Genomic DNA, 20264 nt, shown 5'->3' on the forward strand with positions numbered 1-20264 from the left:
GCTCCTCCAAAGAACCGCCTCATCTCAGGAGAGGACACTCAGAACCAGGGTCCCCCCAACACTATCGGAATAAAGAGAACCACACGAGGGGAAGAGGAGGAGGTTTTGCGCTCAGGACCGGAGGTAGGTTCGAAATAAAAATCCAACGCAAACAGAAAAACCTTTTGGATGAATTAATTGGGCACAGATTGGATGTGGCTAGGGCTTGATGTTTTCGTGACAGACACCAAACTGTTGGGTTCTAAAGACTTTCGTGCAGAGGCCGGTTGGCTGCAGTACAGGCTGAACTCACTTCGAGACTTTAACTGATGGAACAGTGAAAGTTTCTACGCGCGAACAAAACTCGACGTTCCAAACTTTCCTCGAACTTTTTCCCGAACTTTTACGTCGTGGTGAGATGCGCGCGCAGCCCTGTCATCTCTCCGCCACACAGGCGCGTCTTGTTTTCTCCAGGATCCTCCACGCATCCTCCAATAAGGAGAAGCACATGGAGGCGGTTAAGTTAAGTCCTACCCCTGCAGGGTGTGTCTGGAGAAACAAACGGTTCCATCTATAAATACACCGCTTCGTCAGGGACTCACCGAACGAACAACACTGTGAAGTCTCGGACCTATTTCGGACAATCAGTCAATCACAACACTGTAGAGATTATTTAGGACTGCGCTCTGAGCATGTGGGAGCCATACCCGGTTATAAGTGCCCGCGGTTGTGCGCGTAATGCTGTGTTACGCGCCTCAAGGGACTGACTTGAGAACGCATTTTGTTCCATGATGGCCCTCTGCTCCTCACGCGTCATCCTCAGAGCATTCCAGAGGCCGTGGTCACAGGAGCTCTGTCAGAAGAACCGCTGTGGACTGCTGGGCGTAGGGAGGCGGTGGCGGGGCACCAACCCGCAGGGCGTAGTAGACTACACCTCCCTGGTTTATATTTTATATGCAGGCCTGTTTATTTGCGGTCAAACTGTTGCTTATAGACATGCGGCAAGCTTCCTATTGCGTTAGACATCGTTATTGTCAGCTCAAGTCGAAACTCGCATTGTGCGTCAAAGATAACAGGTTACTAATAAAATGCTCGGGTGAAAGTGCAAATAGAGATTGTAAATGCAGCCTGCAAGCATCGTCAAATCCAGTCCTTAGTTAATGTGGTTGCCTGAGTCTTGTCCAGAAGTTAAGTGCAGTCTGATGACCCGGCCCTGGGAGGCCCTCAGAAGAGACGTTAAACTGAAGGACTGCCCAGGCCTCTTATGTTCAGGATCCCCGGCATACTCTCCCTGAGAGCTCTTGGCACGTTTATCCAGAGAACTGGAAGCAGGTTATGCATAAGGATGAATCATGTCTTTTCCCTAGATGATGTGGGAGTGGACCATATACATAATCTATCGCTGTATGTCTAGATGGGTTTGACTCGACGTGCGGCGTTAAAATAAAACGGTCATTTTATGTTTGGTCATTGACGCCCCAGTGTGGAGTATAACCAAATAGACCACCAGAGGGTGCTGTCTGGCTGAGTCATTAAAGGGACTGTTGATGCATACTGACACATAAGCGACCAAAGCACGTTTAACAAAGTCACTTTGTTTAGGGAAATGTTCAAACAATTAAACTGCTGGTTCTTTTCATCGGTATCTATTTCTTTCTTTTTCTTTTCATTGGCTTATGCACAATATAAATGCCTTTACTTCAGAATGACTGTGTTGAAGTAAAACTAAAGCCTTGTTTGGTTAGATGGTCTTCTAAAATAAGATGTATTGGCTCGGATAAACTCTCTATTGAACACCAAATGCTACGGCTGTACAGGGAAAGACTGAATGTGTTGCTGTTTGGTATGGACTACTTGATGTTACGGGAATGGTTTGGACAGCAAAAAGGCCTCTAGGATGAGATGGGAAACACATCAGTGTGCGACCACTGAATGTTTCTCTTAACGAATGGCCATAGGCAAAATAAGGACATTCTCTTAAGGACGTCAAGATGTTATCTACGGCCTTTTATTGCAGTAGAAAGTCTTCCTTCCTAAGCATTCTTGGTGTGGGTGTGTGTCACAGCTTTGTTTTATATTCAGAGATGTATAGATCATGTGTATAGTAGAGAAGTTACTTCCTGTGACAAATGTTTCTCGTATTTGTTCACATCTATAAAATGGATGTCACAAAAACGTCAGGAATTCTTGTAAGCAAGAAAGGGGGTTCTTTCTGACAAGTTAAACAGTACAACGTCATTCCTTTGTGGATTAGAGTAACATTGCAGTCATTTCACTTTTCCTTGTGGGGGCATCCTGAGAAAGCCGCTCTGGCCTGACTTTGTTTCTTCAGGGTTTAACTCTAATGATCTCTCCATGTCCGTGTCTGAGTCCCGGGGTGGGAACACAACTTGCTGATCCTCGAGGTAACACAGGAAGAGGGGGAGGAAACATAGCTAAGAGCTCCCGCTTGGGGGATTCACTTTCTTGTTTTCCTTACTTTCCTTCCTTACTCCCGGAATGCTCCTTGTGTTGTGAACCAGTCTGTCTTTCATATTCAAGCAGAGGAAGTCAGCAGAAAAACCACCAGAAGCCTCAATGTAATCATAAATCCCTTTTCCGTCCCAAAATGCATTGCGCTCATCCGCCCTCCCTCTCATCTGCGCTATTTCTGTGTAAATTACACAGTGACCCAACTGGGTGGAAACTCTCTCCTTCTCTCTCCCTCCGTCTTGTCTGCTCTCGCTGGCGGAGTTTCAGCAGTGTCTGAACCAGAAGTCGGCTAAAGACCTTCATGTTATTACTGTTAGATGAGGAGCCTTGAACCCCTCTTTGACATGAACCCCGCTCTTGACATGAAGGGGAGGCAGGATTCTAGCGTAAGCTGCTTAGACCCAGGTGGTCTGGCCTGCAGTGCACGTGCACATACCTGTCGTGCCCGTTGACATGCACACCCCTTCACCTCCTGACCTGTTTGGATCCTGGACGAACCCGAGGCCGCAGAGATTACAGTCCTAAAGGGAAACATCGGGGCATTATTCATTTGTGCTGTAGCTCGGTTTTCTTTGCATTCAGACTATGATGTTCTTCAACCCTATCGACTGGCAGCTTCTTAAAGACATATTTATGAATCTGTTCTTGACAGATGAATTAATATGCTGATAAGCAAGCGGGTGCGTGCTAATAGATAATCTGGTCAGCGACACGCACGGCACGTACCTTTCTTTGGCTCTAAGAGTGTTGTATATATGAAGTTGCCTCAGTACTATTGTAGCTATTTCATGTAGCTTGTTGACTTGTTGACTAGCTTGAGTGGCGTTATGCCCGCCTGTATGAATGACCCATGGACACCAGTGTCTAATTGTGACCACAGGTCCGAGCCCGCCCGGCCATCGTGGGCTAGCCCGGTTCCAGGAGAGGTGACCTCCTTTCAGTGGGTGCCTGGGAGTTTGTTTTCGGTTCAGCAATTGGACATTTACATTACATTACATTTAGGGCATTTAGCAGACGCTTTTATCCAAAGCGACTTTTAATGAGTACATTTGTCATAAGAAGTGAGACAATATATCGCTGTCAGTACAGTAAAGATGTTCATAGAACCAAGTGCAAGTATTACAATCGCTAGGTTAACCCATTCCCCGTGTACAGCAGTGATAGAAGCTACCGCAGATGCTACACAATTAAGTAATATGAATAAGTGCAATGTAGATTAAGTGCGTACATTAAGTGCCAGGACGTACAACATACAATGGTGGCCGGAATTGTAGACATGTGAAGTGCATTGATTGTGTTATTGTATACTATTCCAGCAAGTTATTCTTATTTCCAAGTAGGAAATTTAAAGAACTGGATGTGGCTGTAGTTATGATCTCTTCATGGTTTCTTGTTTATGATTTAATGGTTTGATGCTTTCATTTGATTCTCGTTGTTGTAGTTAATTGCTGTTCAATAAACTTGGCTTAGTGAATGTTCCTTCCGTAGTCATGCCCTTTTTAGATTCCGGTGTATTTCAACTTGAACTCTAGAACCATGGCACGTGGGTGAACTGGATAAGCTCTGCTCTCTTCATGGTCCCACCCCTCCAATTAAGACGCTGAAAGTGATCACTCGGGTGGAAACTGTGCTGCTCTCCCTTTTGTTCTCAAGACTGTCCTTTAGTCTTTTAACAGCAGGGTGATTGGCCGGCCACAGAGGGAGCAGTGTCCTGGCTGATCACTCGAGGCGGGCGTCACAACGCAGACCTTTGATTCACAGTGTCAGGTCCCACGCTGTGATGGGAGCCTCACGGTCTTATCTGCTTCCCCTGACCAACGGCGGGCCAGCGAGGTCGCCTCCTCCACCAATGGGATGCCAGAGTTCTGCTTCGATGGTGCATCTATCGACTGTTGGAATGAGTGTCTGTGTGAAAAAAAAAAGAGAATCCTGAATCCTAGGAATCCTCAGGCAGACTCAATCATGTTACATCACCGGCGGTTGCTCTGCCCCGTCCCAGTGTTTATGTGTTTATCCCGGGGCGGCAGATGGCCAGAGGGCGGGGTGGGGTGGAGGGATCTGGGCATGGAGGCACGTTGGAGAGAGGGACAGTGACTGGAGGATTCAGGCTGGCTCGGTGCAGCGAGGTGAAGCGCTAACCTGTGAGGGCGCTAATCTTCAGCAGGGAGGCGAGGGGTGAGTGAGTGTCTCCGGTAAAGTACAAACCCCCATCATCCCCGGCCCCGTCCCATCCCCGCCAGTACTGCAACCCTTCCCAGCGAGGACGGACCGGACTGGACTCTCTCCGGCTCCCGGTTCTACCACACCGGGACTTTGCCACTAACCCCCGCAGGAGGTGAGGCGCAACACGAGGGGGACCGGAGACGGCGTGACCCACCTTCGGCTCCAGAGGAGACGGAGGCTCCCCTCTTTGGGGTGCATTGAAGGCAACGTGTTGGGAGTTCCCAGCTGCTTTTTGAGTACACTGCCGACTTCTCCGCTCCGCGGTTTCCTGGTGCTTTGCAGGCAAATTTGTCCCTCCGCTTTGCGTGTCTAAAGTGAGGAGGCAAATGAGGACCGGGCTTCTTGAGTTACATCGACACCGAGCTGCTGAAGCCTTGGGTTACCTGGGCTGTGCACCTGGCGAGGTGAAGTAAAGAAAACGTAAAGCTATGAAGATTGAACAAGGTCCACTTTTTTAATCTAATCTGCATGGGACTTGCGTACAGAGGTGGAACAGGTGAGATAACGCCAGTAGGTGTGAGTCTTGTTTGTGGGCGAGGCTGGAATGAGGAGACGAGCGGATTATAACGATTTGCAATTCAGCATCACAGGGTATTTCCGAGCGACGACTGAGGGAAGAGAGATCTGGGATTAAGACTTGGGAGAGTTTGCGCCTTGCCCGTGTAAAACGGATCCAGAAATACCTGTTGTCATTCAGCTCGCCTATTGGATTCAAAACAAACAAACGTCAGTTGGACTTTAAAGCAACCCTATTGGACCCATTATCCTGCCTGAATGGAAAGTTGAGGTCATGACGTCTCATGACGACGGACTTTGATCCATCGATCACTCGGACCTTGTCGACGTACGGGAAGTTGAGATGCCCGACCCTTGAGCATTTTGACACGTCCGACTGGAGGGTGCGAGTGCGACTCTGTTGAACCTTAACGTGATTACCGACCGGGAAGGGGAGCTAGCCCTCTGCTAGGGCCCTCCACCCACTCAGCCGGGGGCGGGGGGTAGGAGGGATCATGTATGTCCTCTGTACCCTGGTGGTCCTCACCCTCCACAGCCTGATCAAGAGCTACTACAAGGCCCTGGAGGCGAAGGCCAGCCCCGACGCTGAGCTGGGGAGGAAGGGAGGCGCCTCAGACCCCGAGCCCTCAGGCGAAGCCCCTGCAGGGGGTACGTCTGGGGATGGGAGCGGCCAGCGAAAGGCCCTGAACCGTCTGGAGCTGGCCCACTGCAGACTGGAGTCACAGCCTGGGAGAGCAGGCCGCCTGTACTACGTTCCAAACAGAAGGAAGCTTTTAAAGGTGAGGTGATCGGGGGAGGACAGCGTTATGGTGGCGATGATCTGAGAGGAAGTTATGCCAAGAGTAGACTTATGGTCTGGAGAGGACAGCGTTATGGCGGTGATGATAGCAGAGTAATTCATGCCAAGAGAAGCCTTATGATTTGGATCATGGCTCAGTGGAAATCTTCTTCCAATTTTCCTTCTTCAAATTTTCCAATCTAAAATAAATCAACCTTTTAATACGTCACTGTATCCTGGGACTGTGTGTTCCCCTTTTTAGGGGATGAAGGCAGCGGCATGGAAAGCATTCCTTTAGAGCAGAAGGAGTTGGCATTTGTCTGTGTCACTCCCTTTCTCCTAAAACTGCAGGTATTTTTATTGTCTCACATTTATGACTCAGATTAAAGTCAAATTAAAGTTCAACAATTGTAGAATCCAATGCTCATGTGAGCTGAACTGAAGTCGGTGGGATGCGGATCAAACCTTATGTAACCAAAGATGCTTCTAATCTGGCCATGATGTTATAGTTTCAGTAATTTAGGGCTTAATCCCCACAGATGGTTATGTTGTGTTTTTTAAAACGTGTAATTTTGTACCAGACCAGTGAAGGCAACCACATGCCTTCAGACTTTGTTTAGAAAGCATGGCGAGTCAATTCAATAGCTATTCATCCATGTGCGTGTCTTCCGGATTAGAAAGCACCGTTGCTTGGCTGCGCATAACTAAATAGAGAGCAGCTAGCAAGCCTTTATCTACAGAGCAGTGACTGGGTGAAGGTTGGTCTTATTGTTGTGTCATTATGTAGTCGTAATTATTGTGTTTATAAGGAGGATATGTTAGACTGGGCAATGTTTCTATTAGTCACAGCCATTCAATTACTTTGCACAGGTTTGTGTCTCATTTATAATTGACTTGTCTCTTCAGTGACTTTAGGCGAGTTGCTTTGTCTATGTAAGCCTATCTTGGAACAACAAAAGGACCCACGGACAGAGACAGACACACACTTGTGTATAATGGCACTGAAAGGAATAGCTGTGTGTAAATACTCACAAACCAAAGGAAAAACTCCATTACCCATCATCCCCATCAGCGAGCGACAGGGAGGGGAGGGGATTTAGTGTGTGTAAATTGTGTTTACTGGACAACCTTAATACAGAATAACATACCGGCTCCAATGGAATGATCACGCAAACATTCCTATGTATAAATAAATATTTTGTTTCTCTTGTGCTTCACTGCATTGGGGGATCCTTGCCTCATCATGTAAATGTGATGCACAAGTACGATTTTATACATTTATCACTAGAACTGGACAAAAGCGTTCCTTCGTCGACTGGAGAAACGTTGTCTTTGTACACTCGCGACAGCGCGCACGCGCACGTTTAATATTTCAGCAGGCAGTGTGGAAGGGGAGCTTAGCAACGGCATTCTTCATTTAGAGCTGAAATATTTATTCCTCCCGAGCAAGGATGGATGGCGGAGGGGAGAGAGAGGAGGAGGAGGAGAGAGAGAGAGAGAGAGAGAGAGGGAGGAGGGGGAGGGGTCTACCAGTGGGGTAGTGGGGGGTGTCCGCGGCATACATGATTCTGGCTCAGATCCCCCCGTTACCAGGGAACAGGAGGCGGAGGCAGTGTGTCAGTGTGTGCGCGCTGGAGTCAGCCGCCGATAGTAAAGCCAGGGGAGGGGACTGGCTCTCGGCCGCTCTAAAACGGATCTGACACCAGCCGTGTGTCGGGGGGGGGGGGGGGGGCGTGTGTCTTTCTGCACCAGTTCTGCGGGAGGAAGCGGCAGTGATGCAGGGATGATCAGGACAGCGAGGCTGCGGGGAAGGTGGTGAGTACAGGGAGGATGTCAAGGAGGGAGGTGGGGGGGTAAGATGGAGGTGTGAGGGCCTGCATGAGGATGGAGAACATGAATGGGAATTCACTGGCGATCGATTGGGGATTGAGATGGAGAAGGAAATGGAGGGGGAGAAGGCGGGGGAAAACGGGACATGGGGAAGCGAAGGGGGGCTTATATGTGGAGATGTTGGCTGGAGGTGGGGGGGGAGGAAATTGCTGGAGTAGAGATGCATGAAATGTAATTTAATCAGCCAGAAGTGTTGCGTTTCCCCTGTTGAATATCTGCCTGTGGAGCTCTGTGCATGCTTGACTTGTGCCTTCCCTTCCCTTCCCTCTTTAATGTCCTTAATCCTTCTATGTATATTTATTGCTCATCAATGTGTGTTTCATCCATGTGTGCCCAGCATTGTGTCTCTTGTGGGCGTGGCTGGTACAGCAGAACATTTGGGCACCTCATTCTCGTATTACGTGTGCAGTCTGGTTGGCAGCAGACATTTTTGACGTCTGCAGTCTGGTGGAGAGCAGACATGTTCTCACTCTAAGCGCGCGGTGACTGGGTGAGCAGTCACTGGTTTGACCCACTTTAGGCAGAGGAGGGGTGTGTGTCTATGCGGTGGGGGACGGGCGGCGTCTCGTCGGTGAGTGAGTGAGGAGGATCAGAGAGGAGCGACGTAAGCCAACAGCAAGCCGTCCTTGTCCTTATCAGATGGTGTGCCTGTGCTCTGAGCAGCACCCATTGTAATTAAGGCGTTGTTAATGTTCGATAGCGTCATACCCCCAATGTTTGCACTGCTGCAGACACACGCTGCCTAGTTTTGGCCCAGGTTGTGGTATTACTCTCTGAGTGAGGGGGAGAGGGAAGGACATGCTGTTGCTGTTTTCTTCCTGTGAGCTGTGCTCTCAGCACAGCTATGGACTAGAACCATAAATACTGACAGTTGTATAGACACCCCCCCACACACACACACACACACAATGATCTGGCCTCCCACAGCCTTTGCCGTCACCAGGGAAGGATAAAAATAGACTTTATTGTGGCTGTGACTCGCTGAAAACACGATCAAAAGAAGGAACTCGATGCGTAGAGCGACAAAACGTGTCGTCGACCACAATTGTCCTGCTCCAGTCAGAGCTCCGAACCGAGGTCTGCAGCGCGGAGGCCTTGAACAGGGCTTTGGTGTCGGCGACTGACGGGCCTAATAGTCCTTTTGATGTTCTCATGGGCGTGTGCTTATTGGAGTCTGCCATCATGCCCATGTGGTCCGTCAACATCACTCTCAATCCATAGAGCCGTAATCCACCCCACTTGCACTGTGCACGGTCAGCACCTCATAACGCATAATAACCTCGTCCATAAGCTTAAGCTATCAGATGCATGTGTAGGCAAGGGGACGGGATTGGCTGACGACGTACTCACTTCAGTAGTGTGTGTGTGTGTGTGTGTGTGTGTGTGTGTGTGTGTGTGTGTGTGTGTGTGTGTGTGCGCCTTCAGGCCTAGGAGATGGACATTTAAGATACTGCTGTGTTTGTAGTAGATAGGAATTGAGACGCCGTGTGTTGGTAGGATATTGTGGTTTTACGGGCGTGGAAGCATTGCTGGGAGAGGGCTAAGGGATTTAAGAAGGTGCAAGTGTGTGTGTGTGTGTGGAGGGAGGGGAGAAGGCTGATCCCTATTTGAATGTGAAAATCCTCATCACAAACCTTATTGGATCACAGCAGGAGTCCTCTGCAGAGTCGCAGTGTGATGCATAACAAACAACACAGCCGACCAGATTAGATTTGTGTGGTCTGACGATTGTTTTCGAGCCAGACTTTAAAACGTGCCACAAAGCAAACAAAGAGCCGCCCCAGATAGTGAGAGGGCCGGGAGCTCCTCCTCTAGTGAGGAGGAGAAAGGTACGACACACGGCTCCTCTGTGCGAGGAGAACAGGTGGTGACTGCCACTCCGTGTCTGTCTGATTGAGGAAGCACAGGGGGGGGGGGGGGCACTGTCTGTCTGCCACCTTCTGGGGATTCTTGGCTGTCTGTCCGCCACTCATAATTGCTCATATCCTCTCTTCCCAATTATTAAACATTTGAACATGGTGCGGAAATGGACTACATTTATACAGCGCTTCTCTAACCGGTGGCCACTCTAAGCGCTTTACACTAGAGCCTAACATTCACTCATTCATATACACACATTCACACACCGACAGCGGTGTCAGCCACGCACGGCCGGGGTTTGAACCCGCATCCTTTCGGTTACCAGCCAACCCGCTCTACCTCCGGAGCCACATGCCGGCCGACACGATGCACAATGCGATGTTAAGAAATTAAATATTTAAGGCCCACTAGAGGTGGAAAAATGGAGGCTGTGGTGCAATGGTGTGTTCCCTTTCATTCTCACGTTTTTGTCCTTTTTTAAGATGGAGGGCGTGTCCTCGTGGGGTTTCAAAGATTACACCAAATGTTCCCTAAGGGGAGACGCTGCTTCACTTACTGGACCACAGTCAGACTGTGAAGGGCTCCTCAGAGGGACTAGAGTACAGATGGCTGGCCCCAGGTCAGATCTCAGCGGGGTTTGTAGTTGGGGGAATATGATCTGCAACCGCCGGTGTGGGACTGTTTTACTGAAGGTGGCAGTTCACAGCGGAGGGGGCTGGCTGAAAGAACACCTGGGTCTTGCTGGGTTTTCTCCGGTCAGACCAATGTGTACCTCCACCCAGTCGTCTCTTCTAGATAAGGTGTGCGTGTGCGTGCGTGCGTGCGTGCGTGCGTGCGTGCGTGCGTGCGTGCGTGCGTGCGTGCGTGCGTGCGTGCGTGCGTGCGTGCGTGCATTCCTTTTGGACCACAAAGTCAAGTAGGGTTGCGGTGATGGAACAGCTGACTTCTGAGACCTTTTTAAAATAGATTTTTCTTTTATTGAATGTCATTAGATAATGGATCTGGATCCAGTGTTCTGAGAGTGACCTGTGATATAATTAGCCAGCAGAAGCAAAGGTCAGGTGTTTTCCCTTTCTTTTTTTCTTTCTATGGACTAGTTACACCCCAGCTTGTTGCAAGCCTTTGTGGTTTGTATTGTATGCGTGTATTGTACAACACAGGTCTATTCTAGTCAGCACAATAGACCTGGTCTGTGTGGTTCCACTCGGATCTCCGTTAAACGATTAGAAAATCCTTCCACAAGGGAAGAGATCATTTCATAATATTGCTGGTCTAACAACTGTTAAATTGTCTGCATTTATGTCGCGCTATTCTAACCGGTGGCCACTCAAAGAGGTTTACAATACTGCCTAACATGCACACATTGCACACATTCACACACTGACGGCGGGGTCAACCATGCAAGGCGACAGCCAGCTCGTCAGGTGCAGTTAGGGTTAAGGTGTCTCGTTCAGGGACACTTCGAAACTAGGAGGAGCAGGGGATTGAACTAGCAACCTTCCGGTTACCAGCCAACCAACTCTACCTCCTGAGCCATAGGTCACCCAACAAATGCATGTGAATGCCTTACCTTCATTGGCCCTCATTGTACCACAGAACCTACTGGGTACTGGAGGGACCTCGTGGCCGCCCAGGTCGATATGCTACAGTCTGTCTGTCTGTTGGCCATTCGGCTGTGGGATTAGACCGCGCACAGAGGCGGCCGAGTCAACTGCAGGTCAAGTTCAGCACGTGGGAACCCAGTGCTCCCAGCGGACCGTAGCGGAACGTCTGTGACTCTGGGAGTTAAACCTCCTCACCCACGTTTGAGTCCGGTGTCACTGAACCTCTTACACTCTTGACACTCTGAGTGGATGCACGGCTTTGAACCGGAAGGCGCTGTGCCCGTGAGGTGAATTGAATAATTTGGGGGGGATTCAGTGGAGCTGGGGTTTGGTTAAGGTTGAATATATATATCAGTATATGTGGCACAGGTTGAAACTGGGTGTTTGGGAGCACCGTTGCCACTGGTTACCTCTTGGATTGGTTACGGGCCGAAGGATGGAAAAGTAACATTTGCATGATGAGGTTGTTGTGCGACGCTGGTGTTGCTTGGTAACACTCCTACCAAAAGTCAGATGAAGTGGACTGGACCCCCACCTGGATTCAATGTGTGTGTGATACCGTAGCTGAACGGAGTTCACCCCTGCTGGTAAACAGACTGCTGGCTCTAGTGTGGCTGGGCCAACGTTATGGCATCGCTCGGGGAGGCCCGGACAGCACTGAGAGCAGGGTGTTTTGTTTATCCCAGAGTTGAAAGCTGTCACATTGGGACAATGGAAAGCCAACACCGTGCCGCACACATCTGATGCGTTGTCTAAAACACAAAGCCTGACGGTGCTAGTAGCGAGTGCCCAGATTTGACTCATCATGTCCATGTCAAAACAAGTCATGTCTAAAAAACGAGTCCTGCCGTCAGAGAGCGGGTCTGCGGCGCCAGTAGCCGCCGTTTCCCCCCTGTCTCGGCGCGGGGTTCTATAAGGGGGGTGTCGGTACACAAAGGCTAACGGTGCTGTCGATGTGGTTCCCCTGTCGCCCCCATCAGCCGGTCCAGCGGCCCAACGCTCTGCTCTCCCCTGCGGTCATGTTTGGAACCAGAAAGACCTGGGACCTCGGCGACGCCCCCTGCCTTCAGGAGCTCTGGAAGAAAGACCTCTCATTGGACGGTGAGTCCCTCTCCCTCCTCTCTCTCACACTCACTCATGCGGAGGAAGGCGGGGCCCTCCACAAGAAACCGGTGTGGCAACATTTCTGAATCGTGACGGATAAGTAGGAGCTGGAGGCTGTTGTGGGGCCGTGTGCGTATCGCATGCCGCTGGTCCGAGAGAGAGGGGAATGGAATGGTGAAGTGATAAGGTGCGAGTGGTTCCCTGCAGGTAGAAGGGGCAACGCGGGGCCACAGAGGTGGCTGAGGTATAGCGGCCAGGAGCACTTTTATAGTCGGGTGGAATCACGCGGTCGGGACTTGACAGCTGTCGTCCTGGTTTGAAAGTCAAACGAGCAGGTGTGAGCAGTTCTGTGAGTTATTCCACCGTCGTCTCTTGCTCTCTCTCTCTCTCTCTCTCGCTCTCTCTGTCTGTCTCTCTCGTCGCTCTCTGAAACGGTGTGTCCCACAGCAGGGAGCCGGAGGAGTGAAAGAGTAGCAGAGGGCTGATTGTGTCCAGGTGGAATAGTGAGGGGACATCCAGATGGATTTCAGAGCAGAGAAAGAGGGGCAGGGAGTCCAAAGGGAGAGCAGAAAGGAGCTTTGTTGAATGTAACTGAGAGGGTGAACTGGAACAGGCAAAGGACTTAACAGTTTTTTGCCAGGCATGGAATGCTGGCATTATGATTATGGGCCGTTGACAGGTGAGAGCCACAACTCCAGGGAATGTCAGTGTGTGTGTGTGCCCTGTGCGTCATTGTTCCCACTATGTGTGTGTTGGCAACTGTCAACGGTGACAGTTTTGTGTTTGTGTCATCAGAAAAAAACGGAATGGTTGCACAGCCTTTTCCTGTGTTTAACCTATCCTGTCATTTAAATCGTGCCTCATAACGTAGGGAAGCAGGTTGAAGTGAAAGGTTGAACAAGTGTAATGTCGTTTGGTCTTGGTGTGGTTCTGTGAAGCCTTCTTGCGTGCTTACGTAAACGGCTGCTTGGGAACCTGTTTGCTAATTCTTCTTAATGCTGTGGAGATTCCTGCTGGTACAGACCGCTGATTGTTCCCTTTGCGATAAGACCCCCCCCCCCCCGCATCCCCCTCCATACACATGTTGCCAAGGTGTGAGTTTGATTTGTGTGCTGCCGGTTAATGTGTTGCAGGCCAGTATCGGCCAATATTTGGGTTTCCATGTTTCCCCCTCTGACTGCTCATTGGTTGAATCGCATGCAGGAAGTACAGATGTAGAAAAATACGACGGAATGGAACGATAAAATGTTAAACTTAAAAGCTAAATTGTCACAAAACAAGAGATGGTGTTATCTTTAGCCGACAAACCTCTTCATGGTTGAAACCTTTTCCAAAAAAGAAGAGACCACACTTATACATTTCCGTTGTGTTAAATTAGAATGTTCAAATGTAGGAGATGCACATGGAAAGTGGAGCAGACCAATGCCTCAGGGTCCCTGATGTGCTAATAAGGTGTGTGTGTGTGTGTGTGTCTGTCCGCAGCCAGCTCAGTGGACTTCTTGATGAGTGATGGTGAGGACGAGGGTTCCTTCCTGTCTCTGCCCGCCTCCGCCTTCTCGCAGCGCCCCTCTCTGACCCCCGACTTCTCTGAGGCCCACCTTCCCAGCCAGCAGCTTCTCATCCAGGTGAGCCCCCCGTGACGGACGCAGGACATACCGGGTTAGGTTCTTTAATGTCCCCAAGGGGATAATTGTTTTCCCACGGTCAAGTTGGTTTCAGGGCAGCATACATTTAAAATAAAGTGTAGCAACACTGTGTAGCACGCAGATAACAAATAAACTCTCTTCCCACACATACAACAGATAACAGATAAACCTGCTCCCAACATATACCACAGAAAAACATATAAAAACATGTATACAGCAGCAATCATGACATCAATCCATGATGATGGCGATGTTGAGGTTCCACACAGCGTTGGAGTACCGTCTCTGTGCCGGTGTGCACGGGTTTCCCTTCGTCGGGACACCCGTTCTTTTTGTGACGTTGACGTGCGTTTTATGAAAGTCGAGGAACAGGACTTGGGTTCGGAGTGTAGATGAACGTTCACACACTGGTTGGCAGAAACTGTCATTTGCTAACCTCTTAGAATACGGGCTATGAGCTAACTCTAGCTTCAGCAGAAACAACCTTGGACTGAAGGCAGTGCGTTTCTCAGGCTGGGCAGCCAGAGCATAGAGGCTTGGTCAATTGGATAAACATAGGTTGTTATAAACCACTGACTGTCAAGGTCAGAGGGTGTTTAGTCGAGCACAGCTGAACTTGAGGGTTGTAATTGTTTCTGATACGATGATTGTTTGTGAGCGTTATATCCATTTATTCACTCTGTTGCCAGGAGAGTGCCGTCCCATGGGCTGAATAATACATGTCGTATATTGAAATCAGTTGTCATTATATTATTAGTATTCATTATTAGTCATATCATTAGACGGTACGTAGTTGTGTTGCCACATTAGTATAACAAGTATTTCCTTCATGTATTACTTATCTAAGAGTATTTCAGTAACACTATCAGATTGGCTCTGTACTGACATAGGCGGCTAACAAAGTGGATCATACCAAATCCGTTTACATTTCTACCAATGTATGTAAGCCATGCTGCGGCCACATGCAGTGCATTCCCCTGGGGTTAGATTCAGACTGATGGAGTCAGCAAAGCGCGTTCCCTTTCCTCGTACAAAGTCGTGACCCGTACAGGTACAGGTCCCCGGGGCGCTCAACAGAACCCTGCCCGGGCCAGCCGCTCCCTGTTGACTGCGGGCCGCGGCGCTGCAGTGAAGGCAGAGGGGCTGCTGACTCATTCCATGACATTGACACAGCTGCACTCACACAGCAGCTGACTGGAGCGGCCCCCCGGGGCTCCCACTGGCACTTTTGTCTGCCGTTTACACCGTGGCTGACTGTCTGACCGACTGACTGTGTGCGTGTTTAAACAGTCAGTATATTTGACTGACTGAAACACATGCACACGGTATTTCAGTCAGTCAACGGCAGTCAGTCAGTCAGTGTTCCCGACTCTCAGTCTCTCCTGGTCTCTCCTCTATGGTTCACCGGGTTGTTTAATGTTGCTCGGTCATCTCTCCTCTAGTCGAGTCTCACTGCCTCATCGTCCCTCTCTCTGTTTTTGTGTCTCTCCCTCGCTCCTTCCTCTGCAGAAGGTCTCCTGGTTCTACTGCTGGACGCCTAACGATGTAACGCTCTCCACACTCTTACTTAGTGGTGACTCATTAGCGTGTCCCGTCCTGTTTGAAGCTGTCATGTCGTAGACTAATCTGCGCTAGGGCTAGGCTCCCTTCGTTAGCGCTGTACCAGTTTTTTTTCCTCGGTTCTGTTGCTTAGGGCTTGGGTCTTGTCTTCATCGCCGCTTCAGCTAGAGCTGGCTTAGCGTGTTACACTAGAGACTAGATGCGCTGTGGATGTCGATGCGCTCGATCCGTCACGTGATGCTTTGAAGTAGTGCAAGGCCATGTGGGCTAGCGCTTCTTTTGAACACGATCGAATCCATGACATTCCTGTGTGTGTGTGTGTCTGTGTGTGTGTGCCTGCGTGTGTGTCTGTGCCTGCGTGTGTGTGTGTGCCTGTGTGCCTGTGTGTGTGTGCCCCTGTTGGCAGACCCTGCAGGAGAAGGTGTGTGAGATCCAGGCCCGGCTGCACAGCGAGGAGCGTTCCCGCCAGCTGCAGCTGCAGAGGCTGCAGCAGAGCCACGAGCAGAGCGTTCTGGAGAACACCAGCATCATCCGCACACTGCAGGAGGAGCTGCTCTCCACCCAGCCCAGTGGTGAGAGCAGGTGTACGGGGAGACGAGATACTCCAGAGCTGCTCTCGTCGTGGAAAAATACCCACGGTCTAATACTCTTAACAAATTACATGAGGTCGAGAAGAACTAGGATTGAATGATCAAGGCTTTATTGTCACCGCAGAGGGTAACACCATTACCTGAGTTCTTTGCAAACAAACTCGGGTGTTGTTGTTACTATCTGTGGTGACAATAAAGCCTTGATCATTCAAACCAAGTCCTTCTCGACCTCTTGTAATTTGTATTAGGTATTAGGCAGTATTACACACACTGCAGACACACACTGCAGACACACACTGCAGACAGACGTTTTCCACGACACTTTCCACCCAGCCCGGCGCTGAGAGCAAGTGTACGGGGAGACGAGGTACGTTACTCTGCCCAGCGCAACGCTAGCTGGTCTAGGGACGAGAGAGACGGTCCTATTCAAGGCCGTTTGAGCTCTTAAAAATAAAAGAACCACCATCCGTCCCTCTGAACACAGCACCGGCTGAACCGCAGGGAGAGAGGCAGCAGCAGCAGAAACCCACAGAGACCCAGCCCAGCGGTCCAGAGAGAGAGCAGCTCGTAGCACAGCTGCGCACACAGGTACGTCCGCCTGGCACTGGACTCCAGCCTGATCAGCAGTCACATGACACCGGTCACATGACCCCCCCCCCCCCCCCAGCTGTACTGGAGCAGAAAGCCTCTGGATGATCCCCGCTATTAGCTGAATACAAAACGAGAACACTGCTCGTTATTCAGAACGGCTTTTCATACTTGTGTCCTAGTATTTGATGTACTGACGCTGCCTTTTACACACGAATATTGGGAAAGACCTCATCAAAATTGTCACGTATTGGCTGTCAAAGTGTTCTGTGAATCTGTGAACCCCTTTTTAAAAGAAACCTTAAAACATACCTATTTAATTCAGCTTCCTCTTAATCCCTTTTATTCTTTTTTGTTTATTTTCATTGTGTTGTCAAGCACATTGTATCGCAATTTTGTGCGAACGGCGCTCTGTCAATAAAGTTTGTTTTGATGCGGTGCCGGCAGGTGGAGGAGCTGGAGGTGAAGCTGTTGGACCAGACCCAGGAGGTGGGGAGGCTGCGCTCTGAGCTGGTGAGGACAAAGGGTGGAGGGATAAAGAACGAGGGCAGTAAAAAAACTAGGAGGGGAAACTCGCTGGCTGGGCCGCCGAGCAGGCTCACATTCCTGGGTCTGCCGCGGGAAGACAACCTCCGTTTGGTCCCGCGAACGCCGTGGGGAAAACAGCCCTCTGAACGGGGTCTGGGTCGCCCTGTTTAGTGCAAGATTATTTACATTTAGCAGACTCTTTTACCCAAAGCGACTAACAATAAGTACATCAGTCAGAAGAAAGACAAACAACAATATATCGCTGTCGGTACAGTAAGGATGTTCTGAGAACCAAGTGCCAAGCACTAACAATCAATAATAACCCGAATAACACAAAGACAGCTTGGATAAGATGCTACACAATGCTACAATGCTAAGTGCAAGGACGTACAACATACAATAAGTGCAAAAGAGAGGGATGTGGGGGGAGGCTATGCAGAAGTGAACTCTGAACAAGATGGATGGAAGGATATGCATACGATTTTTTCTCTGCGGTTCACTGCGGGTTGGTTCCCACTCTAACCAGTCTTCCTTGCCATCTGCGTTGTGTCCTCCCGGGCTCCAGGGGGCGACAGATCTGGAGAAGCACCTGGAGCTTCTGGTGGTCGAGAATGAGCGGCTGAAGCAGGAGCTGAAGGCGTGCCGGACGTCTGCGCCCCCAGCTCCGGCCCTCCCGGCGGCCTCCGCCTGCCCCGCCTGCCCCCACGGACAGGTGAGTGTTGAGCGGGACGACGGCCAGGTGTGTGGGCACCGGGTTTGACAGGCCGTGCTGAAGCACACCAGGGAGGCGTTCCCAAACGGTCCCGATACGAGCCCTTAAAACCTCTGAATGTTTCCTGCAGTCACTATTGTGTTTTATTTAAATTACCCTTCTGCTCTTTTAAAAGTATTTATCCACAAAACCCAAAGCGTGTGTGTGTGCGTGTGCGTGCGTGCGTGTGTGTGTTCAAGAAACATTTTTGAAAAACATGAAGGCATGAAACCCAGAAGCAAAGCGACACCATTGAACTGGAAACCCCCTGTTGTAACGCGTGTGTGTGCGTGTGCGTGTGTGTGTGTGTGTGTGTGACCCCCTGTCGTACCATGTGTGTGTGTGTGCGTGCGTAACCCCCTGTCGTACCGTGTGTGTGTGCTCGGCCCCCCAGGATGCCGAGGCCCTGCGAGGCGAGGTGTCCCGCTGGGAGGGCCAGGCGCGGCAGCGGGAGCGGCGGCTGGCCGAGGTGGAGCGCGAGCTGCTGCAGAGCCACGCCCAGCGCACGGAGCTGCAGGCCGCGCTGGACCAGAGCCACGCCCAGCTGGAGCAGGGCCACGCCCAGCTGGACGAGAGCCTTCGGCGGCGGGGCGACGCGGAGCAGCGGCTCGGGCTCCGCCTCCAGGAGTGTGAGGTGGAGCTGGCCCGCCAGGCCGCCGCGCCGACGCCCGTCAAGGTGGGGCGCCAGAGAGGGGTGAAACGCACGGAGTCAGCGGCCGGTTAGACCCGGTCGCTGGGGTGACGCACACGCACACACACACTGCGGACACACACACTGCGGACACACACGCTGCGGACACACACACTGCGGACACACACGCTGCGGACACACACACTGCAGACACACACACTGCGGACACACACACGCTGCGGACACACACACTGCAGACACACACACTGCAGACACACACACTGCGGACACACACACACTGCAGACACACACACTGCGGACACACACACACTGCAGACGCACACACTGCGGACACACACACTGCGGACACACACACTGCAGGCACACACACACACTAGACACACAAACACACTGCAGACACACACACTGCAGACACACACACTGCAGACACACACACTGCGGACACACACACTGCAGGCACACACACACACTAGACACACAAACACACTGCAGACACACACACTGCGGACATACACACTGCGGACACACACACTGCGGACACACACACTGCAGGCACACACACTGCAGACACACACTGCAGACACACACTGCAGACACACACATTGCAGACACACACACACTGCACACACACACACTGCAGACACACACTGCAGACACACACACACACTTCAGGCACACACTGCAGACACACACACACACTGCAGACACACACACACACTGCAGACACACACACTGCAGACACAAACACTGCAGACACACACACTGCAGACACACACACTGCAGACACACACACTGCAGACACACACACTGCAGGCATACACTGCAGACACACACTGCAGACACACTGCAGACACACTGCAGACCCAGTTGGGGAACAGGACGCTCTCTTGTAGAAACCCTTTGTGAGGCCTCTCCTGGCCGATAAATCACAAAGAAACCGTGTCGTGAACTCGGCTCGCTTCCAGGAATGTAAAACACGACTCCCAGTAACCGTGCTCCCCTCCTGTCCCTCCCAGTAACCGTGCTCCCCTCCTGTCCCTCCCAGTACGTGACCCAGACGGTGGAGGTGGAGAACGCCGAGACGGGCCGGGCGCTGGCGGAGGCGAGGGCGCAGAGCGGCGCCCTGACGGAGCAGCTGCTGGTGCAGAGGCAGCTGCTGCGGGAGCTGGAGACGCAGCTGCACGACTCCCAGAGGAGCTGCGCCCAGCTGCGCACCCAGGTAGACCCTGCGGGGACCCTCCCCCCCACCCCGCTGACGGCCCTCCCCGGCCCCTCCATGGTCCTCTCTCCGTCGGGGCGGATGGACCGTGGGGGTGTCCGTCAGGGCCGAGGCGCCCTCTGACCTCCGACCACTCGAGTTGGAGTTAATAGGAAACTAAAGCGAAAGTCCCGCCCCCGGCAGCGTCTGAGGTCCCGCCCCCCTCTCCTCCCCGTCACTGGCCCTGTAGTTCACCCCGTCTCTCTCCGTGCGTTTGGTTGCAGCTGCTCTCGGACAGAGGCCGCCTCTGTGGCCTGCTCTCCGT

The 20264-nt window shown here is 51.2% G+C and overlaps 1 protein-coding gene across 6 annotated transcripts in view; it reads left to right on the forward strand.

The window, feature by feature from the left end:
* kifc3 (kinesin family member C3) overlaps window positions 1-20264 on the forward strand; it is a 28698-nt gene continuing 8434 nt past the window's right edge. For 2 of the 6 annotated variants that reach the window (XM_079736811.1, XM_079736812.1), the window contains exons 1-9: window positions 1-123; window positions 12303-12423; window positions 13909-14051; window positions 16039-16204; window positions 16707-16810; window positions 17258-17323; window positions 17904-18050; window positions 18484-18765; window positions 19787-19960. In XM_079736811.1, coding sequence (XP_079592937.1) covers window positions 12342-12423; window positions 13909-14051; window positions 16039-16204; window positions 16707-16810; window positions 17258-17323; window positions 17904-18050; window positions 18484-18765; window positions 19787-19960 — 1164 coding nt within the window. In that variant the 5' untranslated portion in view covers window positions 1-123; window positions 12303-12341. Of the gene's footprint in view, window positions 124-12302; window positions 12424-12539; window positions 12776-12940; window positions 13106-13908; window positions 14052-16038; window positions 16205-16706; window positions 16811-17257; window positions 17324-17903; window positions 18051-18483; window positions 18766-19786; window positions 19961-20264 lie in introns of those variants that run through there. The other 4 variants (XM_079736816.1, XM_079736814.1, XM_079736815.1 and 1 more) reach the window with 4 other exon arrangements.

Source organism: Pollachius pollachius (assembly GCF_949987615.1).
Source record: "Pollachius pollachius genome assembly, chromosome: 5".
Classification (NCBI taxonomy): domain Eukaryota; kingdom Metazoa; phylum Chordata; class Actinopteri; order Gadiformes; family Gadidae; genus Pollachius; species Pollachius pollachius.